General features: G+C 47.8%; 1 protein-coding gene across 5 annotated transcripts in view; it reads left to right on the plus strand.

Moving 5' to 3' along the window:
* The first annotated feature begins 6,941 nt into the window (after positions 1–6,941).
* The window catches only part of STK39 (serine/threonine kinase 39), a 211,122-nt gene continuing 193,937 nt past the window's right edge, over positions 6,942–24,126 (plus strand). For 4 of the 5 annotated variants that reach the window (XM_019480504.2, XM_059727307.1, XM_059727308.1 and 1 more), the window contains exon 1: positions 6,942–7,194. In XM_019480504.2, the coding sequence (XP_019336049.2) occupies positions 7,023–7,194 (172 nt within the window). In that variant the 5' untranslated portion in view covers positions 6,942–7,022. The remainder of the gene's footprint in view (positions 7,195–24,126) is intronic. The other variant, XM_059727310.1, reaches the window with a different exon arrangement.

Consider the following 24,126-nt stretch of genomic DNA (forward strand, 5'->3'; position numbering starts at 1 on the left):
ACAATAATTACATATATTAGAAACAATGCTCCGAATGCACTTCCTTCCCAAACAATACTATAAGAATTAGTGTTACAAAAACAACTACAATTACAACTAAAAGTTAAATCTGAATCAATACTATTATTTTCATAATATACTTACAATCCTAGAATTCCAAGAAGCCAAATACCAAAATATGGTTTCATTCCTCAGTAGTACGATCTAATGGGTTGGCCTCAGTAGTACAGTTCAATGAAATGGGCTCAGCAATACAATTCAATAGGCTGGCTTCAGCAGTGATAGGACTAAGTCCCCTTCCTTCAGTCCTTTTCAGGTGCTCCGCGGCTTCAGCGTGAACTAAGAGATTCGTGTTCACGGACAGGGTAGTTTCAGGTGATCAGTCTGAACCGGGCTATACTTGCGATTTTTCCTTCGTTGTTCTACAAGTATAGTCACCTCCAAATTGGGACAGCAAGTTACCGTTTTTATTGAGCGAGTTGCCGTCAGCGGGCTCCTCCTACTCAATATATCATTGCTCCCAAATTTGGGCTCGGATCTTACTCAACAGATTCTTTTACCTTTGTTGAGCATTTTATATTACCTTTGGGAAACTTCCATATCACTGCAAATGCCCTTTTCTTACCAACCTGGTCAAAAGGCCTCAGGGTTTGATCTCTTGGAATTCAGGATATTTGCTCTCTTTGTAAAAGATTTCTAAAAGATGAAATTTAAATTAAGACTTTAAGCGAAGTCAGGACCTTTTGCACGTAGTCCCCAAAACAATGAACTAGATAAGGAGATAAATCTTATCTTCTTCCTGAAACTGGCTAATGGGCAACCTTTACAAACATTCAAACTATTTAATTCAATATGACAGCTAGCTCTATGCTGAAGCACCTTTGTGCCCCAGCCAGCTCCTCTGCAGCACACTGAGCCCAGTTGGAGCAGCCCTGGGCTGGCCTTGGCGTGGGCTCCAATCCACCCGCCTTGTCCGCCAACCCCAGCTGGACAACTCCCTAGAACAGGGGTGGGCAAAATACAGCCGTGGGTTGGATGCGGCGTGCCAGATCATTCTATTCAGCCTGCAGGGCCCATAAAAAATTTAGAAAATTAATATTTATCTGCCCCTGGATGCCTGTCATATGGCCCTTGAAGGCTTGCCAAAACTCAGTAAGCAGCCCTCTGCCCGAAATAATTGCCCACCCCTGCCCTAGAATGAGCTCCCTCCACACTCCCTTTCCCTCATCCCATTCTAAAAACTGCGCTGAGAGCAGGGCAGCTCAGCCCAACTCCTGGTGTATGCAGACACAAGTTACTGAGGGCACTCTGCTTTGTAACATCTTCATCTGAACCCTCATGTAATGTCTGGTCATTTGTTTGGTCATGGCTATAGAGTGCCTGCAGGGGCCAGATCAGGTGAAAATTGTCACTTCTGTCTGCGCCTATAAAGTGATTTTGTTTTTCTATAGTAATCTTCTGTTTGGAATACTGGAACAAACAATGACCCAGACGCTCCCTTCCAGCTGTCAGTTCTATGCCTTGCAATTGAGAGCATCATGTCATATAATTTTTTTAATAAATGTATCAAATTTCCCCTTAAAACCAGCTAGATTTTTTGTTTTCATTATGTCCATTGGAAGATTGCTCCAGAACCCAATTGCTATAACGGTCAGGAACATTCAACTTCTGGACAGTTTATACCCATTTATTTTTACATGTTGCCTTTTGGCTTCATTATTGTATTCACTTGAATCTAACACAAGGTTTTTTCCTTCCAATCAGCATAGGGAAAAAACTCCTTATTTTAAATTTGCATACAGGATGAAGAGGTGGGGGGCAGGCCTCAGACTCAGACCCACAGCAGCTGCCTGTCCCCCACTCTGCTTGTCTTCTGGAGCTTCTACCCCCCCGTCCCCTCCCCCCCGACTGTCAGGTGCATTCCCTTCTGGCTGGATTCCCTTCTGGGTACAGAGCACAGGAAAACTCTATCACCTGCCTGTCGCAGTGCACTAAGGTGCCTGCTCTTTTAAGGGCAGCAACTGCCTAGGGAGAGGGCCCTAGCAGTCCATCAGGAACCCCAGAGCTGCAGGTTACTGTGGCAGCAGGAATGAGGGAATTAGCCTGCACCTGCAGGCAGTCAGCTGACCAGAAGAGGCAGGGCCTGGGGGAGACAAACCCCAGGGCTGGGACTAGAGGGCAGTTCTCTGTCAGCAGTTAAGAGGGAAGGAGCTCTCTTAGAGGAAGCTAAGTGGAGCTGTTTGATTGCCAGTCCTACTTCTGGTAGGATTAAGAGGCTCCAGTTCACCAAGGACCCTGGCCTGCAAGGCATTTAGTGCTAGTGGAAGAGGTTTAATGCTTTTAAAGGGACACACCCTGAACTGCTTGCATTATGTTATAGCCTAGGGGCTCATATTTTGATTTCTGTTTATAAGCTGGTGGACTGGGCTGAGGCTATTGGGGAAGGAGGAGGCCTCATTGGGGGCCCACTACAGTGTGGGGACCCCAGTGCCAGGGTGTGAGGTGACAAGGGGGAGAGCAGACCCTAGTGCCAAGGGGCATAGTTATAGAGGCTGGACTAAGCTGAGGCCTCAACTCAAGCAGACAACGTCGGTATAACGTCTGCGAGGTTTGGGGCGTGGTAAAGAAGTGATTTTGGAGCCACGCATCTAGCCCATAAGGCTTGTGGGTATTGTAGGACACCTCCTGAGTGTGGGACCCCATAAAGGGGTCCAGCAACCTACAGGGTTTCAGGGAGACTGTTAGTACTGTGACCAAGCAGCAACTTGAGGGCAGCCTCCCAATCCATCATTTATGACAGCAAGATGTGGCAGGTGAGATTAGTAGGGCGGAGCTTGCACGGTCACGGTGCCCTAGGGACATCACAGCCATCTCTGGGGTGGCCATATCCTGACACTGCCCAGCCAACCAGCAGTGCCAATGCTACTGGATGGCCCATCAAAGACTGATCTTTCATGTGCTGCGCTCTAATAGTCTGAGCAGCGTCTCACAGCAAGGGGCAGGAAGGAGGCAGACTATGGGAGCTTGGAATGGGGGGGATGCAGGTGGTTGGGGAGGCAGGAAGGCTGCAGGGGGGAAAAAGTGGGTGGGGCAGAAGTTAAGCAGCCCCCTTGTCTCCCCCCTTCCTCTTCATCCCAGCCATTGCTTTCCCTGCTGCAGGAATGGGGACAAATTTAAGATGACCCTCTGATAATTAGATTCTATTATATTGATTTCCACAGCTCATCCGTGAACTCTTGTTTTCAGAGGTTTGTGCCCCATACCCAACATGATCTACAGTACATGACTACTTCATTCATTTGCTACTGAAGTGCAATCTTCAGACTCTCCATCAGCTTGAGGAAGAATTAAGTTCTTCATCAGCCAGCTTGACGCCAAGCTTATGTGCCACTGAAGATGACTATCAAAGGAACTGAGCTAAATGCTGTCATGCAGTTTACCTACCTGGGGAGTGTCATCTCATGTGATGCCATGATCGACAAGGAGGTATACAACAGACTCTCAAGAGCCAGTAGTGCCTTTGGCAGACTCTTCAAGCATATCTGGAACAGTTACAGCCTACAGGCACAGACCAAAGTTCAGGCATACAGAGCTGTTGTTATCTCCATCCTCCTGTATGAATGGTGCTGAGTCATGGGTCTTATATCACCACCATGTACACCTCCATGAGCACTTCCATCAGTGCTGTCTCTGCACCATTCTCAAGATCTGCTGCTATTATGTCACCAATGTCGAGGTGCTACAAAGAGCCCAAACCACCAGCAGCAAGGCAATTCTCCTGCAGACTCAGCTGCAGTGGGCAGGCCATGAGGCCCAGATGGATGACATCTACCAAAGGCCATGCTGTATGGGGAACTGACAACTGGGGAAACATGACAGAAGGACCCCACACAAGTGCTTCTAGGACACCTGAAGAGATCCTCTTTTTGCCTGTGCTACTGACCACAAACTGTGGGAAACAGAAACTGCAGATCCAAATCAAAAAGGCAACAGCCCTCCTTTTGAATGTCAGTGCAGAGCCAGCATTGAGAAGAGGAGGAAAGATCTAGTAGCAATCAGCCATACACGTGTAACTGTTGCAGCAGGATTTGCCTCTCTCCAACTGGACTGATTATTCACCAGTGGGCCTACAACCAGAGTGGGCATTTATCTTCCTAATATCTTCATCTTTGAAGAACTGCCACAACACCTGGAAAATTATAACATTTATAAATTTTTCATATATGGAGTCTACTGGGGGGGGGGGGTCATCTTGCATTCAGAGTCATCTTAGCTTTGAGTAAATATGGTAGTTCTTGTCTTCCCTCACTGGAGAATACCCTGATGTATTTATAAACAGCAGTTCTCAATCAGAGTGCTGTTAAAACCCTTTAAGGGTGCTGCTCAGTATTAGTGCTACAAGGTGTATAAACACCTACACATGGAATCCATAGTGTTAAAAGTATTTTAACCTGCTGTGGTATTTATGAGTTCTTTGCTGTAGTAAAAAAACCAAAACAAAACAAACCCAAACAAGTGAAAGCTAAGAGCTGAGGGGTGCCTAAAAAGGTTGAACCACTGTTACAGACCCATTATATCCCTACTCAGCCCTGGTGGTGGTCTAAACAAGCCAAGTTCTTCTGGTTGCCTACTTTAAGGCAGAGCCTTCATTCCCTTATCATCCTTCTAGAAGTCTGTCTTTGCACCTGTGCCAGTTGGAGTTCATTCATCCTCAACATCTGGACCATTAAGCACAATTCTGGTTGTCCATACTGTTTCAACAGTGTGCACATTTAATACTCTTCTATCCCTACTGGAAATAACTCAGCTGATTAAAAGTTAGGATCATATTTGACTTTTAACAGCTGTATCAAACTGGGGGCTCACAGTTATCCTGTAATTGATTAGTAACACTCACCTCCTTCCCTGTTCTAGTCCTATTTAATTAGTTTATAGCAGAAGTCTTCATTTTTGTGCATAACCTTACATTCTGCATTATTGACTCTGACTTTCATCCCCTATCTGGTACTTTAGTCCTGAAGATTATAAGCATGCTCCTATTTCTTGTGCTAGTCATTAATAAAGCACTAAACAAAACTGATCATGAAGGAACTCCACTACTAACATGCCTTCAGCTGATACTTCATCTTTCAACACTATCCATTGTAGTCATTCCTTAAGGCAGCTCCTTAACCACCTTACAATTCCCCTACTCATCTTCATCTTCCCTTTCTTAAGTTCCCAGAGGCCAATGTATAAAATACGTTACTGAAATCCAAAGAGGAGAGATCGACTACATTTTCCTTGTCTAGAAACCATTACTATATGACAAAAAAATTAGTCCAATCCAGTTGTCTAACCCAATATACCTTTGGTTAAACCCATCCAATTTCCCCTTTGTATCCATGCCACTTATCATTGTTCTTTATTTCAAGGTCTTTACTTGAGGTCAGACTTACATATCTCTATTCTTAAAGAAATATTATATTTGCTTTCTCCAATTGAAAGTTACCCCAACTGCCTTTACAGTTGCTTGTTATCAGACTTGCAAATTCGTGTGCCTGTTCCTTCGGGTATCTAGGAGGTAGACTATCCCACCCCCCGCCAATTCATTAACATCTATACCTCTTCTTCTCACCCAGTAGTAGCAATTTCTATTTTCATAGCCTCATTCTCATTCTCCATCTTGCCTTTCCCCCTATGGCCAACAACATCACTGTTACTGAAACCTAAGGCCAAACATTTGTTAGTTTTTGGACATACCAAATTATCCATAATCTCTACTCTATCTTCATTGTATACTGGCCCTGCTTCTTTCTGTTCTGTTATTATATGAGTAAAGTACCTTTACCTATTTTTTGTGTCTAAATCAGTGTATGGACAGGTAAGTTACACTTTTTAAAAGGTCTGGGAGTTGTAGTAAGAAAGGATTGTGTGGTACGGCTGAATGCAGTATTGCTGCTGTATCCATCTCCTCCCAATAGCAATCAGTGAAGTTAAACTGGCAAAAGTTAGGTTTCATTCAGGGGTAAATTACTCTGGTACAGCCTCTTATTTGGCAGCTTAGGAGCAGACAGGTGAGAGTTATACTGGATGAGCTGACATCTGCTTCTGAGAAATAGATTCTGCTCTCTCCCCTTTAAAATCTTGTCATCAACCATCTGTCTGTGGCCTCATCCTTTTTGTCAGCTCTTACCTTTTCTTTAAAACACATTTATTGATTTATTTTTAATAAACAGGTCCTTTTTCTCCATTTCTAGTGGACCCCCTGCTTATTCCTTAAGGGGTTATTCATCCCCTTAGATGTGGAGCCCCTTCCTACAGTTCTTGTTTTACTCCTCTACTTGGCAAGATAGTTTCTTGATCCTTTCCCAACCTTGCCGTGACACGACAGGCCTCCTCCACATCGAAGGGCACCCTGCTCCTCAGTCCTGGCCGGCTCCCCCTTCGTGTATGAACTTGGCCATGGTGGAACCAAAACCTCAGCTACACGCTTAACTTTTGCTTCTCTTCCGTGTATTTAAACTCCCCCAATCCTAAGCAAAACACAGTAGAAGAGACTTTACGTTATTTAAACATCTCTTCAGGGGGAAAACACCCCGCTAATCAGGCAAGTCAGGCCTAGGCGTGCACCCCACCTCCTGCGGGTCCGCTGGTGTCCCGGGGCCGGGCAGGGAGCGCGGCTGCTTGTGGAGGCAGAGCCACCCCCGGCCGCAGCGACACACGCGGGCGAGCGTCCAGCCGGGGTGCGGGGGTACGAGCAGGCCGCAGGAGCCGGGAGCAGCTCCGAGAGCCCAGGGCACGGAGGGCAGCAGCAGCAGCAGCAGCATGGGCCCCGCCCCGGCGCGATGCACTGGCTGGCGGGGCTCGTGCTCAGTGCCGGCTGCTGCGGCTGCTCCCTCCTCTGCCCCCGGCTGCCCTGCCTCCTTCCTCCGCCGCGCGGCGGCTGCTGGCAGGGGGCGGGGCGGGGAGCGGTGCCGTGCCGTGCCGCTGGAAGGGAAGTTTGAAGGAGGTCGCGGGTGCCCGTGCACTCCGGTAGCATCATGGCGGAGCTGAGCGACTCGCCCGTGCACGTCCAGCCGACCCAGCCCGCGCCTGTTCCGGCCCCGGCCCCGACCTCGGCGCCGGCCCCCGCCGCTGCCGCCGCCGCTCCGGCCGCCCAGGCCCCCGCCTGGCCCATCTGCCGGGACGCCTACGAGCTGCAGGAGGTGATCGGTCAGTGCCGGGGCCGGGGCGGGGATGCTGCGGGCGGGATGCGCCGCCGGGGCCTACCGGCGTTTTCTCTCCGCTCCTTGCGGCGGCTGCGCCCGGCCCTGCCGCTGCGGCGGCGGCAAAGTTTATCGGGGGCTGGTGCCGCCGGGCGCGGGGGGCGGCGGCTCAGTGTAGCCCCGGCCCCGGCATTATTAACTTATGCCCTTCCCTGCTGCCCGGCCCGGCCCGGCCCGGCCCGGCCCGGCCCCGCTGCCTGGCGCCCGGCACGCGGCCGCTCTCGGAGCCGCGCCGATTACTCTGCATTTTCCGCGGCGGGGGCTGGGAGGCGGGTGAGGCTCCGCGCCGCCGGCGCCGCTGCCGCTGTGGTGGCGATTTCCTTCTCCTCGGCGAAAGCCGCCTTCCTCCTGTCACCCGCCCGGCTCCCCACACGCGGTGCGGGCGGCGCCCTGCCCCCTCGCCTCGGAGCTGCCTGGCCGGCCAGGCGGGAAGAGCCGGGCGCGGTGCAGCGCTCGGGCTCCTCGGGTCTGGGATGGGGGGCCCCGGCCCCGGCCCTCCCCACCCGCAGGGAACCTCTTGCTTTTCTGTGCACAGCCCACACCAAGGCTGCAGGAGTCCGAGGCCGGACCCAGGACGGCACGCGCTGTTCCTGAGTTAGGCCACGATCCGCTCGGCTCCCAAATTTCTGGAGCCTTGTGCTGCCCTGGGTTATCTTTAATATTGGAAACCGATGGCTGCTCGTCAAACGCATGACAGCCATAACTATGCGCTATCGATTTGCGTTGTAAATAGTGAGCGCTGGGTCCTGAAGCTGTTTATTTCCCATCGTTTGAAACCAAGTCTTGAGAAGAATAAAATTTTTTCCTTTGCAAGTTTTGCCAGTGCTTGGTTTAAAACGCCCACTCCCTTTCCTGCTTTATTCTAGTGACTGGACAAGTCTGAGGCTTGGTCTAGCCGTAAAAGTTCTGCCAGTGCAGGTGTGTTACTAGGAGAAGGGAGGCCCCTCGCTAGGAGAGCTCTCCACCACATCTCTGCTGGGGTTTCTGCAGTTATGCTGGCAAAACAACTCATTTTGCCTGGATATAGTTTACTTCGCTTTGCGAATGGGTCTTATCTAGCCTAGAGTAAGAACTTTTTATTTTGCTGGTATAGGCTGCATTTCCAATGCCAGGATTTGCTGGTATAGCTAAAGGAGCAAAGCCTATGGCACAGAAAAAGCCTTAAAGCAGTGCTTCTCAACCTTTTCTGTACTGGGACCCATTTCTAAACATCGATGACCCAGTGCCCTGCACTCCTGACCTGCTGCCTCCCACCCCTGGGCCCCAGTGCACCCCCCCCAGTGTTTGGCCATGGGGGGCCCCAAGTAGCCCCTAGCAGGCTGGAACTCTGCCATCCTGCAAGGGAAAGCCACTGTTTCTCATGGTTTTCTCTTTGAAAGGAAAATCCATTTTTAAAGTTTGTTCATCACCCTTTCATATATTCTTGTGACCCATGGGTCGAGAAATGCTGCTGTAGAGAATGTTAAAATAATTCTTATCTGTGTTACCACTGGAATCTGCAGCATGCTTTTTAAAGAATGGTTATCATCCTTTTCTGCACTTTTATAGAGCTTTCAGAAGTTTAAAATTCTAGATTTTTTTAAAAACATTCACAATTGCAAGGATGCACTTTCTTTTTTTCTGTAGAGATGATACTGCTTATAGACAGACCTCCCTGCTAACTGACTGGGTGGTATTGAGCTACAATATGATTAGTAAATACGTTATCAGGGTGGCTTCCCAGCAAGGAACTCAAGTTTGGACTCTATTGGACCTCATCCAGTCAGGTCCTGAGCACCTCCTACCCTGTGCTGAGTATCAACAAGTTCATAGGAGCGTTTTACCAAGTTTCGGTTAGTTACAATGACTTCTCTACTCTAAATGCAATGAGTAATACTTCATACTAGACAAATATAAAAATACCATGCTGAGCAAAATAGGTCTTTCAACTGAAGTTTCGTATATTGCTAATTTCTTTCTTTTTCTTCTCCTTTTTTTTTTGCCATAAGTGACAAGGGACTGCTATGACCGAAGCTACTTGTTTAAACAATAAAAATGACTTCTGACACTTCCATTGTCTGTACGTGGATTCCATGCCAATCTTTAAATATTAATATATAATTTTATAATAATATAACATTAATAACTAGAGGTATATCAGTATATTGGTCCATATCGGCACCAATAAAAGGAAAATTTACATTATTGGCATTCGTCTTTTTTGGTTGATAATATCACAGATAAATGCCGTGTACATGAGTGCAGCCGCAGCATGTATGCGGCCAGGAGTGTAGGCCGGCAGCTTGGAGAGTAGCAACCGGCTGGTAAGTCTGTTGGGGGGGAAGGGGAGGGGCAGAAGGGGCATAGAGGCAGATCAAGACCCCTGTGGTGAGGAAGGGAGTAGGACTGGGGCAGGAGCAGGCGTTGCCCAGCTGGGGTAGGTCAGGGTGTGGGACAGAGCTGGTGGTTCATGTGGGGGGGGCGGTTCCTGCTGCTGCGCCCACCCCCAGGGGAGGCATGGAAGGCATATGTTCCCTTGGATCTGTGCGTGGGGTGAGGGTGGGCTGCCATGGTATGCTTGGAGCTGGGGCTGCTCCAGCCTCTTCCTGGTGGGTGCACTCGGGGCGGGTGGGCGGTGGCAGTGCTAGGAGGGAGGGCTACAGCAAGTTTTGGGGTGGCTCTAGCCGCCCGGTAACCCCCTCTCCCAGTACTGCTGCTGCTTGCCCTGCCCAGCCTGAGTGCAGCCACTGGGAAAAAGCTGGAGCAGCTCCGGCCCCAAGCATGCAGCGGCATCCCGCCCTTGGCCCGTGCACAGATCTGGGGGCCCACATGCTCCCTGTGTCCCTCTCCTGGGGGTGTGCGCAGTGGTGGGAGCTGCCCGCTCCCCCCCACCCCTCCATACCTCCTGGGTGAGTGCTGGCTCCATCCTGCACTCTGACCCACCTCAGCGGGGCAGCACCTGCCCCAGCCCCACTTCTACCCCCACTGCGGGGGCCTCGATCTAGTCCCCTTCCCTCTTCCTCAACAGACTTACCAGCTGGACGCTGCTCTCCATGCTGCCTGGCTGCATATTGGCAATCGGATCAGTATTGGCTGATAGGGCTGGTAAATAATCAGCTGCTGTTATTGGCCAAAAAAAAATCTTTATGTAATTTTGCAGTTCCAGGGTAAATGTTTACATTTTTAAACTAACTTAACGTGGGTTGCTTTTGTAGAACTTCTTCGTATTCCTCGGAAAGTAATACAGTCCAGGATTTTGCAACTCTTTTCTCTTTTGCACTTGCAGGTTACATACAGGCATTAGGTTTTTACCAGGAGAATTGCTGCTCCTATAGTAGAAACTATGACCATGCAAGCATTTTTTTAATTTCTTCTAGGGGAAACATACTTTTTCCAGAAGAAAGATCTTCCAGGTGTCAGTATGGAAGAAACTCTCTCAGAAGAGTGAGTGCTTTTATGCTCCCCTTTCAGTCCGATCCATGAGGGGAGTGAAGCAGCAGGGCAATACTCCCTGCACTTCTCCAGGCTGGGGACTGCCTGTATGCTCCCTCTAGAAAGATTTCCAGGGGTGGATGTTTCTCAGAAGTTGAAACCTGGAATGCAGAAATGCAGGGCAGGAGGGAATAGCTTTGTTTGCTGTCTATAAATACATTGTGGGTAAACACTGGAAGGGGAGAAAAGCTGGTTGTCCTTTAGCTGAATATTGGTACAATAACTGATGGTTTAAACCAGTCATTCTCAGCCAGGGTAGCTTGGCACCCTGGGGTTCCTTGAGATACTTTCAAGGGTGCCACACAATGTTTGCAGTGCTTATCAATGTGATTCCCAAGATAAACCCAGAGATTTCAAATATAAATCCATAGTTGTGGTCTTTCTCAGTTCTTTGCAACAGAAAAACTGCTCTATTTTTCTGCAGTCAAAAAAGAGTGAAAACTAAGAGTTGGCATTTTTTAAGAGGTGTCTTGAGTCAATCCAGAGGTACTTCAAATCTATCCAGCGGGTGCCTTGACTCAAAAAAAGTTGAGAACTGCTGGTTTAAGCTGCCAATGGCTAGGTCTGGCAGGACGTTAGAAGACTGCATCACACATCAGGGCTGGGGACAGAAGTTGCACATAAACCAGTTTAAGTGATAAGAAACTATGTTAAACCTGTGACAGAATAATACATTAGTGCACGTAAACCATTTTCAAAATGACTCAAACTGGTTTAAGATGCACCTGGTTGGAGTATTACACTTAACTGATTTAGGCTAAACTGGTTTATGATACTTCTGTCCCAGACCGCATCCTGGTTCAAGTTAAATCACAGTCCCCTAGGCTGGACTGTGCTGTCCGCTCCAGAAAGCAGGGTTGGCCCCGCCGCTCCGCTCCCTAGCCAGAGCAGTGAGGGCTGGCCCACTGCTCCCCACCCCGCTGGTAAGCCCTGGCTGGGGTGTGGGGCTGGAGAGGTGGGTTAAACTTCCCTTCCCCTGAGTACGGTGCTGCCCTGCCTTGCTTACTTAGTGCTGGCTGTGACTGTGGACTACAAATCCCAGAGGCACCTAGAATTAGGAAGAGGAAGTGATGAGCAACCCTGCAGAGTTCTTCTGCTATGATTGTGGACTGTAAATCCCAGAGACTGGGGGGGCAGCAGGAAGAGGAAGTGACTACATAGCGGAGCTGTATTTATAGTTCTTTAGTTTATAGTTCTCTAGAGAAATAACTCTTCTTGTTCAAGCTTTTATGAATTTAGTGCCACTACCTTTTTCCCCACCCACCCTATCTTCAACCTGGCAGCCCTCCTACCTTCTCTCCCCCCCTGCCTGCCATCCCCAGCAGAGCATGGGCTGGGGCCTGGCTAATGGGGCTGGGGCCTGGCTAATGCCCCTTCTGCTCCAGTAGGGAGGGGGGGAAAAAGTCTTGGAGGGCTTCTTTCTTCCCTCCCTTTTGGCAGTGGCTGGCAGGTGTGCTCTAGCACTCCCAGGCTTCTGGCTTGAGCCACTGCAGGCATGTGTCTGCATTTCTTCAATCAAAAGTAATCATCTGCTCATTTGTTTATTGGTTCAGTCTGCAGTGTAGAGTAACTTGCAAAGACTGAATCAATTCAGCCTTAGGCTTTTTGACTGTCTGTACGTAGCCCAGAGCAGTGAGGTTCTTGAACTTTTTTTCTAGTAGGAATGGACAGGGCAAGAAACCTAAGTGCTTTTTAAAATGAAGGTTGGCCCCTTTCTGAAAGGGGTTATCTGATCTTGCTTGTGATTGCAAGGGACTAGACTTGAGCTTAGCAGGGACCTGTGGAGTCAAACTTTAATGGGTTTTGTCATATTGGAAGATGTTGTTGCAAGTTCATTTTGAACATTTTTTTGATGCAACCAAGGCTTGAGATGCAACTATTACTTCTGGGAATATTACTTTTAATAGGAATTTGTCAGTTTAGGCCTTCCATTTCTGAGTTTTCAGCAAGGAAACTGAAATTAAAATGCCTCTGAGATACAGTTATAGTTTTATAGTTTCATAGTTTCATAGTAGCTAGGGTCAGGAGGGACCTGATCAGATCATCTAGCCTGACCCCCTGCCACAGGCAGGAATGAATGCTGGGTTCACAAAACCCCAGACAGGTGATCATCCAACCTCCTCTTGAATTTGTCCAAGGTAGGGGCAAGGACCACTTCCCTGGGAAATTGGTTCCAGATTTTGGCCACCCTAACTGTAAAATATTGTGTTGCAGGGCACCTCGGTGCCCCTGCTCCTATGGAGGAGAAACTGCCAGGGAGGGAGGGAGCGTGCCCTGGCTGGACATAACGAGCCCAGCTGAGGGTTGCTCAGGCAATGAGCACAGCTGTGGGTTGCCGGAGCAACTAAGCAGAGCCAGCTGCCTGTAAGGGGCAGGGCCTGGCCCTTATAAAGCTCAGGGCTGAGACCAGGCTGGCAGTTCTCTGCCAGCAGCCGGAGAGGCAGGAGCTCCCTCGGCCGAGATATGGGAAGGAGCCTAAGTCGCAAGTACAGCTCATGATAGCCCTGGAGGCTTGAGCTATGATGAGGAGTTATGGCCAGGCGGCTTGCATTTGTGTTACAGCCTAGGGGCTTGTGGTTTTGCGTTGTGTTATTACACCCAGAGGCTTGGGCGAGGCTGTAGGGGTTGAAGGAGGCCTCAATTACTCGCACGCCAGTGCGTGAGCAACTGGCGGCGAGGAGCGCGGCCAGTGGGTCGCGGGCGCGACCCGTAGGTTGCAGACGGGGACCTAGACCCCGTATTGCGGGTGGGGGAACATAGCCCCCAGCCCCAGGAAAGGGGGCGGTATTACTGAGGAGCCCAGTGTGGGCACGGCGAGCCCCAGAGAGGGGGAACGCCCTTGTACATTATTGAGTAGCCCAGTGTGGGCGCAGCGAGCCCCAGAGAGGGGGAACGCCCTTGTACGTTATTGAATAGCCCAGTGTGGGCGCAGCGAGCCCCAGAGAGGGGGAACGCCCTTGTATGTTATTGAGTAGCCCAGTGCGGGCGCGGCGAGCCCCAGAGAGGGGGAACGCCATTGGGTTTTATTGAGTAGTCCAGCGTGGGCGCACGGGCATAGCGAGCCCGGCCGCAGGCTAGTGCGGCAATACCCCTCATAACAAGGCAGTGCGCTGCGGTTGCCCCTGAGAGGACAGGGAGTAGCAGCGCAGGGAGCCAGAGTCAGGGAGGGTGTCCGTGCGGTCGGCCCATAGGACCGGAGGCCCGCTAGAAAGTCCCGAAGCGGAACCACACTGGCAGGGGAAGCCCAGAGTGGGCCAGATGAGAGTCCCAGCAAGAGGCTGGGCATGAGAGAGGGAGCCCAGAGTGGGCCACATTAGAGAGGAGGGAAGCGGGTGTAAAGACCTTTACATCTGCGAGGCTTGGGGCGTGGTATTAGGGGCTGGTAGGAGCCACGCATAGCCCATAAGGCTAGGGCGCTTGGGTAGCGCCCATTGTGCGGGGAGACCCACGAGGGGTCCAGGAGCTGACAGGCCCGAGGAAACACAAGGCAGCCTCCCTATTACATATTACATCAAGACGTGGCGGGCGAGAATGGAGGGTGCCCTCGGGCCGGAGTAGCGCAGTGAGAGGGCCTCAAGGAGATCACGGCCCTCCGCGAGGACCCCGCCGTGACATATTGCCTTCTGATCTCTAACCTAAACCTATTCTCCATCAGCTTATGACCATTGTTCCTTGTCACCCCAGGTGGTGCTGGGGAGAAAAGAGCTCTGCCTATTTGCTGATGATCTCCCCTGATGAGCTTGTAAGCAGCCACCAGGTCCCCCCTCAGCCTCCTCTTGCTGAGGCTGAACAGGTTCAGGTCCTTCAGTCTCTCCTCGTAGGGCCTGTCCTGCTGCCCTCTCACCAAGTGGGTGGCCCTCCTCTGAACCCTCTCCAGGCTGGCCACATCCCTTTTGAAGTGCGGTGCCCAGTACTGGACGCAGCACTCCAACTGCGGTCTGACCAAAGTCACGTAGAGGGGGAGTATCACCTCTCTGGACCAGCTTGAGATGCACCTTTGGATGCATGACAAGGTATGGCTGGTCTCGCTGGCTGCGGTCTGGCGTTGGTGGCTCATGTTCATCTTGGAGTCAATAATGACTCGAGCCCTTTCCACCTCTGTGCTTTCAAGAAAGGAACTCCCCAGCCTGTATGTATGCTGTGGATTCCTTCTCCCAAGGCGCAGCACCCTGCATTGTCTACGTTGAACCCCATCCTATTCTCGTCTGCCCACTTTCGTAGTCTGTCTAAATCTAGTTGTAGCCTCTCTCCTTTCAAGTGTGTCCACCTTGCCCCACATCTTAGTGTCATCAGCAAACTTGGACAGCGTGCTTTCCATCTCCTCGTCCAAGTTGCTGATGAAGATGTTAAACAGTGCGGGCCCGAGGACTGAGCCCTGGGGGACCCCACTGCTCACATCTCGCCAGGTTGAGTACAACCCGTCCACTACTACTCTCTGGGTGCGCCACATCAGCCAATTTTTTACCCATCCAACTGTGCAGGCATCAATGCCGCAATCGCTTAATTTATTGATGAGGATGGGGTGAAAGACAGTGTCAAAGGCCTTCTTAAAGTCTAGAAAGACTACGCCCTCAGTGACACCATTATCCAAGGATTTAGTTACTTGGTCATAAAAGGCAATCAGGTTGGTTTGGCAGGACCTGCCTTTGGTGAACCCATGCTGATTGCCCCTGAGCAGGCCCCCCACAGATGTGCTCCTTGATGATCCTCTCCAAGAGCTTCCCGAGCACCGAGGTGAGGCTTACAGGCCTATAATTACTTGGGTCCTCCTTACTCCCCTTCTTAAAAGTTGGGACCACATTAGCCAGTTTCCAATCCCCCGGCACCTGGCTAGATGATCACGAACGCTCATACAGCCAGGCCAAAGGCTCCATGATGAACCCTGCCAGCTCCCTTAATGCCGTTGGGTGGAAGGCATCTGGACCTGCAGATTTAAAAATGTCTAGCCCTTCCAGAAGATCCCTAACTACATCTGCACTGACTGAAGGCTTGATAGAGCTATCCCCAAGATTGTCCCTACCTCTGGCAGGAGGGATCAGTCCCTGTTCAAGAAAACAGAGGCAAAGAAACTGTTAAAAATATCAGCTTCCTTGTCTGGCGTGGCCACCAGATCACCATTTGTGTCTTGCAGGGGCCCTACATTGCCTGGTGCCCTCTTCTTGCTCCCAATGTACTTGAAAAAGGACTTTTTGTGTCCTTAATCCTGGACGCTAGCCTGAGTTCCATCTCTGCTTTGGCCTTCCTAATAGCCCTCCTACACTCCTGGGTCAAGGAGGAGTACTCCTCCTTGGTGATAGCTCCTCCCTTCCACTGGTTGTATGCCTCCCTTTTAGTCCTCAGGCATTACTGAATGCCCTTGCTGAGCCAGCGGGTTTCTGAACACTCTTACCCCCCACCTTGCTTCTCTCAGGGACTGTTATCCTTTGGGCCTGGAGGATCGCCCCTTTAAGGTACAACCATCCCTCATGGACTCCCATCTCCTCTACCTTCTGGGCCATTAGTGCCTCCCCCACTAGTCTCCTAAGCTCATTGAAGTTGGCCCTTCTGAAGTCAAGGGCTTTAGCCTTGGTGTGAGCCCTAGACGTCCTGTGTTGGAGAGTGAAATCCAGCAGGATTTATAAACTTATTTATAAACTGTGTTGTATTTGCCTCTCAAACAAAGGGAAATTCGCATCTTAAATTGATTGTTTTTAAGGATATGCTAAATCAGTTAAATGAGTTAGCAGGTGAAGAATCATATAAAAATCATGCTAGAGTTGACCTGAAATGGCTGGATGTTAATAAAGACTAAGAAATATGATAATTTTGAGAAGACTTCTTTTGAAAGAATTTTGACTGCTTTTGAAAGAATTAAGCGTGTGGTTTGTCTTTTTCCATTTCTAAGTTAGGGACTAATACTTTTCTACCTTCCGGATGTGCAAGACAGGCAGCCGACTCCTGTAAAGTGCTTTGGCAGTCATGGATAGATGACAGAAGTAGTAGCGTGATTGTAACCAAAGTTTGTAGGCAGGATCTGGTATAAAGCTCTTCCTCTCTGCCTGATGTGAAAAAATAATTACTCTAAAGGGTTGCATCTAGATGATGAATTCTCTTCATACTTAATACAGGTCATTTTTAAATGTCCTCTTACTTGAAGATTAAGACTCCTGTGTAATATCCCTTTACTGTCCTCAAGCTCAATAATAATTTGTAAACTAGAGTCCTGTTAGACCAGGGCTACCCAACCTCTTTCTCAGCATGACCCCATTTAAACATTGGAAACTTTTTGTAACCCCAAAATAATGCAGACAAGATCAATGAAGACAGATTCATCAAATTTCCACTTGTCTCTTGAACTCCTTTCGTTTCTTATTCTCATCTTGTCATTAGTTTTACTGCTAGAGCTCAAAGCAGAAACTTTGGAGAAGAGCATCCACGTTAGATTTCTTTGTCATGTAAAACATATTTCAGCCAGTCAGTATCAACATACTGATTTTTACGTCGGCTTCCTGTAATGTACAAGCACCTTGCATCGGGGCTGCAACTGTTGTGTGTGGATGAATAACTGCCATGTGCAAGAGTTACATATCTATAAGGAAGAAGCCTATTCATAATCGGTCAACACTGTGAAGTGTCTTTAGAACCGCATTTTTTTTTTTTTTTTTAATTATCATTGGAACCCTGAATGGGGTCGCAACCCCAAGGTTGGGAACCACTGCATTAGATTGTCAGTATAGCAGAGTTGCATGCATTTGGCTTTATAGTTATAGTTCAGTTGAATAATATTAATTTTTCTCATGGCTTTGGAGCAATCTGTTCCCTTTAATGTCTGAATTTGAAGTTTTTAAAAATTGTTTTTATTAGTATTTGGGTGGTAAGGGTGTATGTATGGGCCGGGGTGAGTGTTTGAGGATCTTTTTTTCCCTCTGTCTCTACTCCCTTTCACAGGACAGTGTATACTGCATCTGTATTGTTAATGGTAAGTGTTTTTGGTTTTGCTGTTTTTTGTTTAAGCCGTGAAAGAATAAACACTCCTTAGTTCTTACTGTCTGTGAGATCATCCTCTAGCTCACTGGTGGAAGCCAGTGGTGCTAAAGGACTGGATTCTGTAGGTGTTTGTTTTTAGTAGAAAAAGAAAAAGCCTTTCTGTAGTTAAATTGTAATAGCATCTGTATTATCCTTCTTACACTTAGAGGGTAAAGTCTCAGTAACAAGTAGAATGCTTAGAAAATTTTGGATAAACACAAGTGCATAATCATTTAAATTTAAAATACTCAAAGGGCTCTTTTTTGAAATGGGTTGTAATGGGCACAATGAAATACTAACCACTCTGTCTGCCCATCAGGATAACGTTACACCACAACACTTGAGGCCTAGTTAGTTTTTGATACTAGCTCCTGCAAGAGACCTGAGTTCAATTACTGCATTATTTGAGAACTAGTATTTATGCAGTATTTAGTTTTTCTGTCAAAAGAAAGTTTCAGTATGAACTAAATAGCTAATTATCTTAATTTTGACCCACCACAAGTACTGTTCAAAATAACACAGCACCATTAAACAAAACTTTGCATTTAATGTGTATGTGCATATAATGCTACTAATCAGCATGAGTTGAAATCAACACAAATAACTTGATAGTCAAACATTCCTATTAAGCTAGATATTCAACATGTTTATCAGGAAACAATTATTTGCTAAGATAGTCTGTCATTAGACAGACTGTCAGGTGAGGATGACTAACATTTAAATTTTCAAATTTTGAGAAATTACTTAATGTGTAGGGACCTAAAATTCATGAGTCAGAGTTGAAGTGATAGTGATAAAGCTGTTTTTATCCATGAAGACTGTGATATAATTGTGTAAGAGTTCTAGCTGCTTGACCTAGTCTGGCCTTGACAGTTAATTAATACTTTGTTTAGAGTTTTTTTTTTTTAACCTAGAATAGTTATGTCTGTAAAACTGTCTAGTATAGACCAGGTCTTAGTTTTTGTTGCTTCTTAGGGCTCGTGTGTGGCTGTTTTAGTGACATAGTAGTTAAATTTGTTGTTGCTTAGCAACATTGACTTATTTTTATGGGGGTGCAAGAGAATTCCAAATATTTTTATTTACCCCTCAATTTCAGATTTTGTTTGAATTTTAGCTACATGATTTCTCCTTTCTCTGAAGAGATGTTGAAAGTAGCTAAAAATAAATAAATTTAAAAATTACATATCAATAGTAACGTATGTAACAGATGAATAAAACCTTTTAGTTTAAAACTAGTTTGATAAACTGGAGTTTAAAGGCATATGGAATGTATGGAACACACTGTATATTTAACTGGTGCTGCATAGCATTGCTTGCTAATAGGTGCAGAAGTGCATGCTACAGCTTCTTTCTTTTTGTCAAACTGCTGTGCAACCTCTCTTTGTATTTGGACAGCTCCTACTTTCTCTTCTCAGTCATTCCCAAAGACTTCCTGACTTTGAGGTTCTGTACCTCTGAAATCTGATCTGACTTGACTCCACAGGGGAAAAGATGTACTTGAAGAGGAGCCATTCTGCTGGGGACCTGGGGAAGTTAGAGCTTTAGATACCTAGAGAAAGCAGTCGTCTTTTCGTGTCCTTCTCCCCAACACCCAGAGCTGGGGCTACTGTCTATGAATGAGATTATATGATGTGGCTGCTAAGGTAGCAGGGATGTAGATCAAAGAGCTTGATCTACAGTAGCCTGTCTCTGCTTCCTGCCAGACATTTCTCTCTTCCTCTACAGCTAGGTTCCTGGTGAGCACACTGCTACTGTATATACAGCGGGGGCTGAACATGGGGATTCTCTCCTGGGAGAAATGCAGGTGGCATGGTGTATGTAAGAGGGTCTGTTGAGGTAGGAGCAAGGGCAATAAAGGTAGAGAAGATAATTGGATGTTCTCTGAAATATATGCTCTTTTAAGCTTCTGGGAGCTACACTGACTAAGGTACAGTGAAGTTCATTAAGTACATGCCTTCAGGCCTGAAGAAAGACTTTATTTATTTGGAACAGGGACTTTAACTCAACATAAACATTGTTAACTAACTACAGGAAGGGCCTTGGCTAAGCTTTTTATACCTTACTAATGTTCCTTTGTTTGATATGCTTCTGATAAGCCCCCTTGAAACTGCTGTGACCTACTCCAGGGGTGGGCACAATCTGGCTCGTGGGCTGGATGCGGCCCACAGGGCCATTGTATCTGGCCCACAGGGCCCCTAAAAAAATGTAGAAAATTAATATTTCTCTGCCCTTGGTTCCTGTCAAAAATTACAGGAACCAAGGGCAGTAGGAGCCAGGGGAAGCCCTGCGGGCTCCCACAACAGCGGGGTCTGCCCTGCCCCGCCCCCCAGCTGGAAACCCTAGGCGGGGTTTGTGGGCTGGAAGCACATGGCTGTCCCTGGTGCGGGAAGCTCAGGTAAGCGGGGGGCCGGGGAGAAAGACCCCGGGCAGGGAAGGAGTGCGCGGGGGGGAAGCGGCCCCTCTACGCCTGGTGCCTCACACTGCAGCTGCTTGCAGCCCACATGGGGCTGCCTGTGCCTGCTCCAGATGCCCCATGCAGGCTGTGAGTGCCTGCAGCGTGGGGCACCGGCCATGGGGTGGGGGAGGGGCCGCTTCCCCCCCCACGCTCAGTTTTTCACTGGGCTCCTTCCCTGCATGGAGAAAAGCTTCCCCCCCACCATGCTCAGCACTAGGTTGTAACCCGGTCCCATTGCCAGGCTGGCAGCGGGGGCGGGTTACAAGTTGGTGCTGAGCGTGGGGAAAAGTGGCCGCTCGCCCACCTGATGGCCAGCGCCCCGCACTACAGCCACCTACAGCCCATGTGAGGCTGCCTGTGCCTGCTCTGGATAGCCCCGCGTGGGCTGCGAGTGCCTGCAGTGCGGGGCACCAGCTATGGGGCAGGCAAAGGGCCACGTTTCCCCATGCTCAGCACCAGCTTCTTCCCTGCTGGCGAGCAGGGGGTAGGGGCTGTGTGCTGCCCCCCACCTGTACCACGGGGCTGGAGGGTACTGGGTGTGAGCGGGCGGGGAAGCCAGTGGGAGCACAAGGCCTGCATCAGTGTCCCAGGGCCAGTGCTGGTGGGGCCCAGAGCAGGGTGGCAGGAGCACGGGGTCCTGGCTGGCAGGGGCTCTATGGAGCCGGGCCAGATCCCCCCTCCCTGCTGGTGCAGCCCAGCCTGGCTCCACAGACCCCCACTCTGGGCCCCACTGGTGCTGGCCCTGGGACATTGGTCTCAAGATGGTGACCAGGGTGTGGGGCACCTGACAAAGGGGCATGGCTACCCATGTGGCCCTCAACAGCCTGCCAAAAATGGGTAAGCAGCCCTGCACCAAAAATAATTGCCCACCTCTGACTTACTTAGTTTAGGGGTGCTTGAGAAGCCTTTAAATTGATGTCCAGGTGTCCGTTTCACCAATTATGCAGTTTAAAAAATGTACAGTTAAATTATAAAGTAGACGATGAGGCTGAAAGATGGCAGGGACTTATACGCAGATTATCAATGTTTTTTACAATGTAAGCAATAGGTAACATTAGAAATGGTATTTTGTTATTCAGCTAAGTGAAGTATGCATTTACCTAATATGTGTTAGTAGAGTACATGTACCCCCTAGATTAATTTCTGGATTATTCAGAAAGTAATTGTATTTTAATCTTCCCCAACATACTTTTGTTATATTAACACGTGTAATAAAGATGGAAGATCTGGAAGGTTCTCTGTGTTTCTCTAACAAAACTGGAAACATTCAAAAGGCGTTACCAGTGACAATTTTCAGGAATCTTCCAAAAGAAGCCATTATGAAAAGCATAAATTATGATTCACTAATTGGTTGGAAAATTCATTTTGTTACATCAGAGGAGTTAACATTTCAACCTGGGATCCCTAGGCATTTGCTCTGACTTTACTAGTCAGGTTTCTGAAAGCCCCACAGCTTGAGAAGCTAGCATCAAATCTTGTTTTATGATTAACAAGAACTGATGAATCATTGTATTAGTCTAATTACTCCTCAGTATTCTGTAGATCACTGATGCCTCCCAGGCTTTCTGATCAGAAATTGTGTTGGTGGGAGCTGAAGGTGTCTTGAAAAGCTGGTATAATATTGAAACAGGCATATGAGCTATATCAGAGGTAGCCAGACCACAGCTTGGGAGCTGTATCTGGCTTGTCAGCACAGTATATGCGGCGCACCTGAAATTGGACGAAGCCCTGTCCACTTCTCCTGGGACTGCTGGCTCAGGTGCCAGGCTGCCAGGGCGGAGGCTGCAGCTGTGCTGCTTACCCTGGGGCACGCTCCCCGTGGGGGAAGTTGGAGCGGCTCCAGGTCGCTCGGCACTCCCCCATCAGCCCTCTACCAGTTCCACTGCGGGTCACTCGGCACCCGCTGTCCCCCCCCCCCCATCCCACTCTTGAACTTCCGTGGAGGATTGGATGTGGCTCCCAGGGTGAGTAACTCTGGCCACCCCTGAGCTATATGTTATACCTAAAGGGGGCAGAGTTTAGAAGTGGTGAGAGAGCAAAGGTAGTAAGCAGTCTAGTTTGAACACAGCCATGCCTTTCCTATGGCAGAAGCACTTGCTCAGTTGTGTGGAGCTTTATTTATAATAGATTCATATATGATCTCTAAAGTCAGAATCAATGTTGAATGTTGCATTTTAGCTTGCGCAAATAAAATCAATCATCACAGTAGCTGCAAGCAATCAGCTTGTATGCTTTAAGCTAGTAGCAGAAACATATATTGTTGTTTTTAATAGGTCATAAAAGTACAGGGCTTTATGTTGTGAAATGTACTATGATCTAGGAATGGTGATCCACAAGTTGTCATGAGCTTGCTTTCCTAATGTTATAGTTCTAAACAAGTTCTATTTCCCTCCAACAGCGCCATTAAATTGTAAGATGTGCCCTCTTAACTTCTACCCCTCCAGAGCTTGAAAAGAAAATGGATTGCATATGTCAAATTAAAAGCAAATACATATTGATGTTTTAACATGCCTGGTCATTTTTCTTCATCCAAATGGTCTTATAATATTGGCTTAAAACAACTTCTGGAGAAGTCAGTTAAGATGGTGCTTTTATTTTCCTTTTAACTTGAGACTAGAAAAAACAAAAATGCAGCAGCAGCAACAACAAAACCTTTGGAGTTATTTTGGCAGTTAATGTGAGGGCATTCATTACTAGTGTCCTCCCACAGCAGAATCAAGTTATAGCAAAGCAAATTCTAGAGATATGAACTAGTTGGAGTTGCTTTGTAACTAAAGCTCAGTAGTGGAGCATTAGCTGGAGACTTTGGTGTCAGTGCAGCAGCAGTGTTATCTTTGTTTCTGGTGACATGTGGTTAGCCTGCTCCAGTCTTTGCAGCTCTGCTTTAACATGTGAAAGACTTTGAAAATACTCCGTGCGTGCCTGTGCAGCTCTGATTGTTTTAAAATGCTTACTTCCAAACTGAAATAAGAGCAGTAAAAATGTGCCTAATGATAAACATCACAGTCTTTCTTTGTGTTTTGGTGCCATTTGAAAAATGAGCTGTAGTTCTTTTAAAAAACTTATCCCTTGTTATTTAGCTTTCCTGGAGAAGTTCTTTAATTTAGCCTGCTTGTAGACTGTGGCTGGGAGAAATAGAGCTTCTATATTGCTAAGTCTAGGATAACAAACTAATTCAGGATTTGGCTTTCTCCCCCCTCCCCCCCAATCCTTGGACATTCTCTTTTGCAGAGGAAACCTCTAGGAGCTAGTTGTATTTTAATTATTTAACCATATAAGATAATTGCATAATTTTAAGGACTTTTCAGGAATACTTTTTAACTTGTACAGGATCTCCCTTCTGTAAATCAGTCTAGGGGACTTGTATGAATGATACTTTGCAGCATGAACTTTTCTGGTGACTTCGGAAAGCAGGAGGTTTTAAAGTTGCTGTTGCAGCTTGTAGAGAAGAAAATAATTTTTGAGATGTGAGACTAGGTAGTGGTCGATTTATCATAACATACCTTGTAACTGCATCTTTGTCTTTTCTCTTCTTTACCCTTCAAGTCTGTAAGAACCAGTTTTTCCTATTTTATTATTATTTTTAGGCGATGTTATACCAGTAACTGAAGCTCAGATCAGCATCTTCCTATTGGGATTTTTTTTTTTTTTTTACTTTTCATACTGTAGGCCCTGATTCTGCAAAACAGGGAAGGGCTAAAATATAAATTTGTAAGTGGTGTCACATGTCTTTCACTGAAGATTTAAATCTAGAGAAACCATAAGCAAAAGCTAGCAGTGATCTAATCAGCAGTGCCTTGCCCTTTCTAAGGCTGTGTGCCACGTTCAGTCTTTACAATTTGCAGGCTGGGTGCATCTCCTCATTGGCTGTGGGAATGGATTTAGAAGCAGTTTATGGGTGGTAAGTTATCCCAGTATTTGTCTCCTTCCAGGATCTTGGGTTCCCTT

The sequence above is a fragment of the Alligator mississippiensis genome, chromosome 4 (genome assembly GCF_030867095.1).
Source record: "Alligator mississippiensis isolate rAllMis1 chromosome 4, rAllMis1, whole genome shotgun sequence".
Classification (NCBI taxonomy): Eukaryota; Metazoa; Chordata; order Crocodylia; family Alligatoridae; genus Alligator; species Alligator mississippiensis.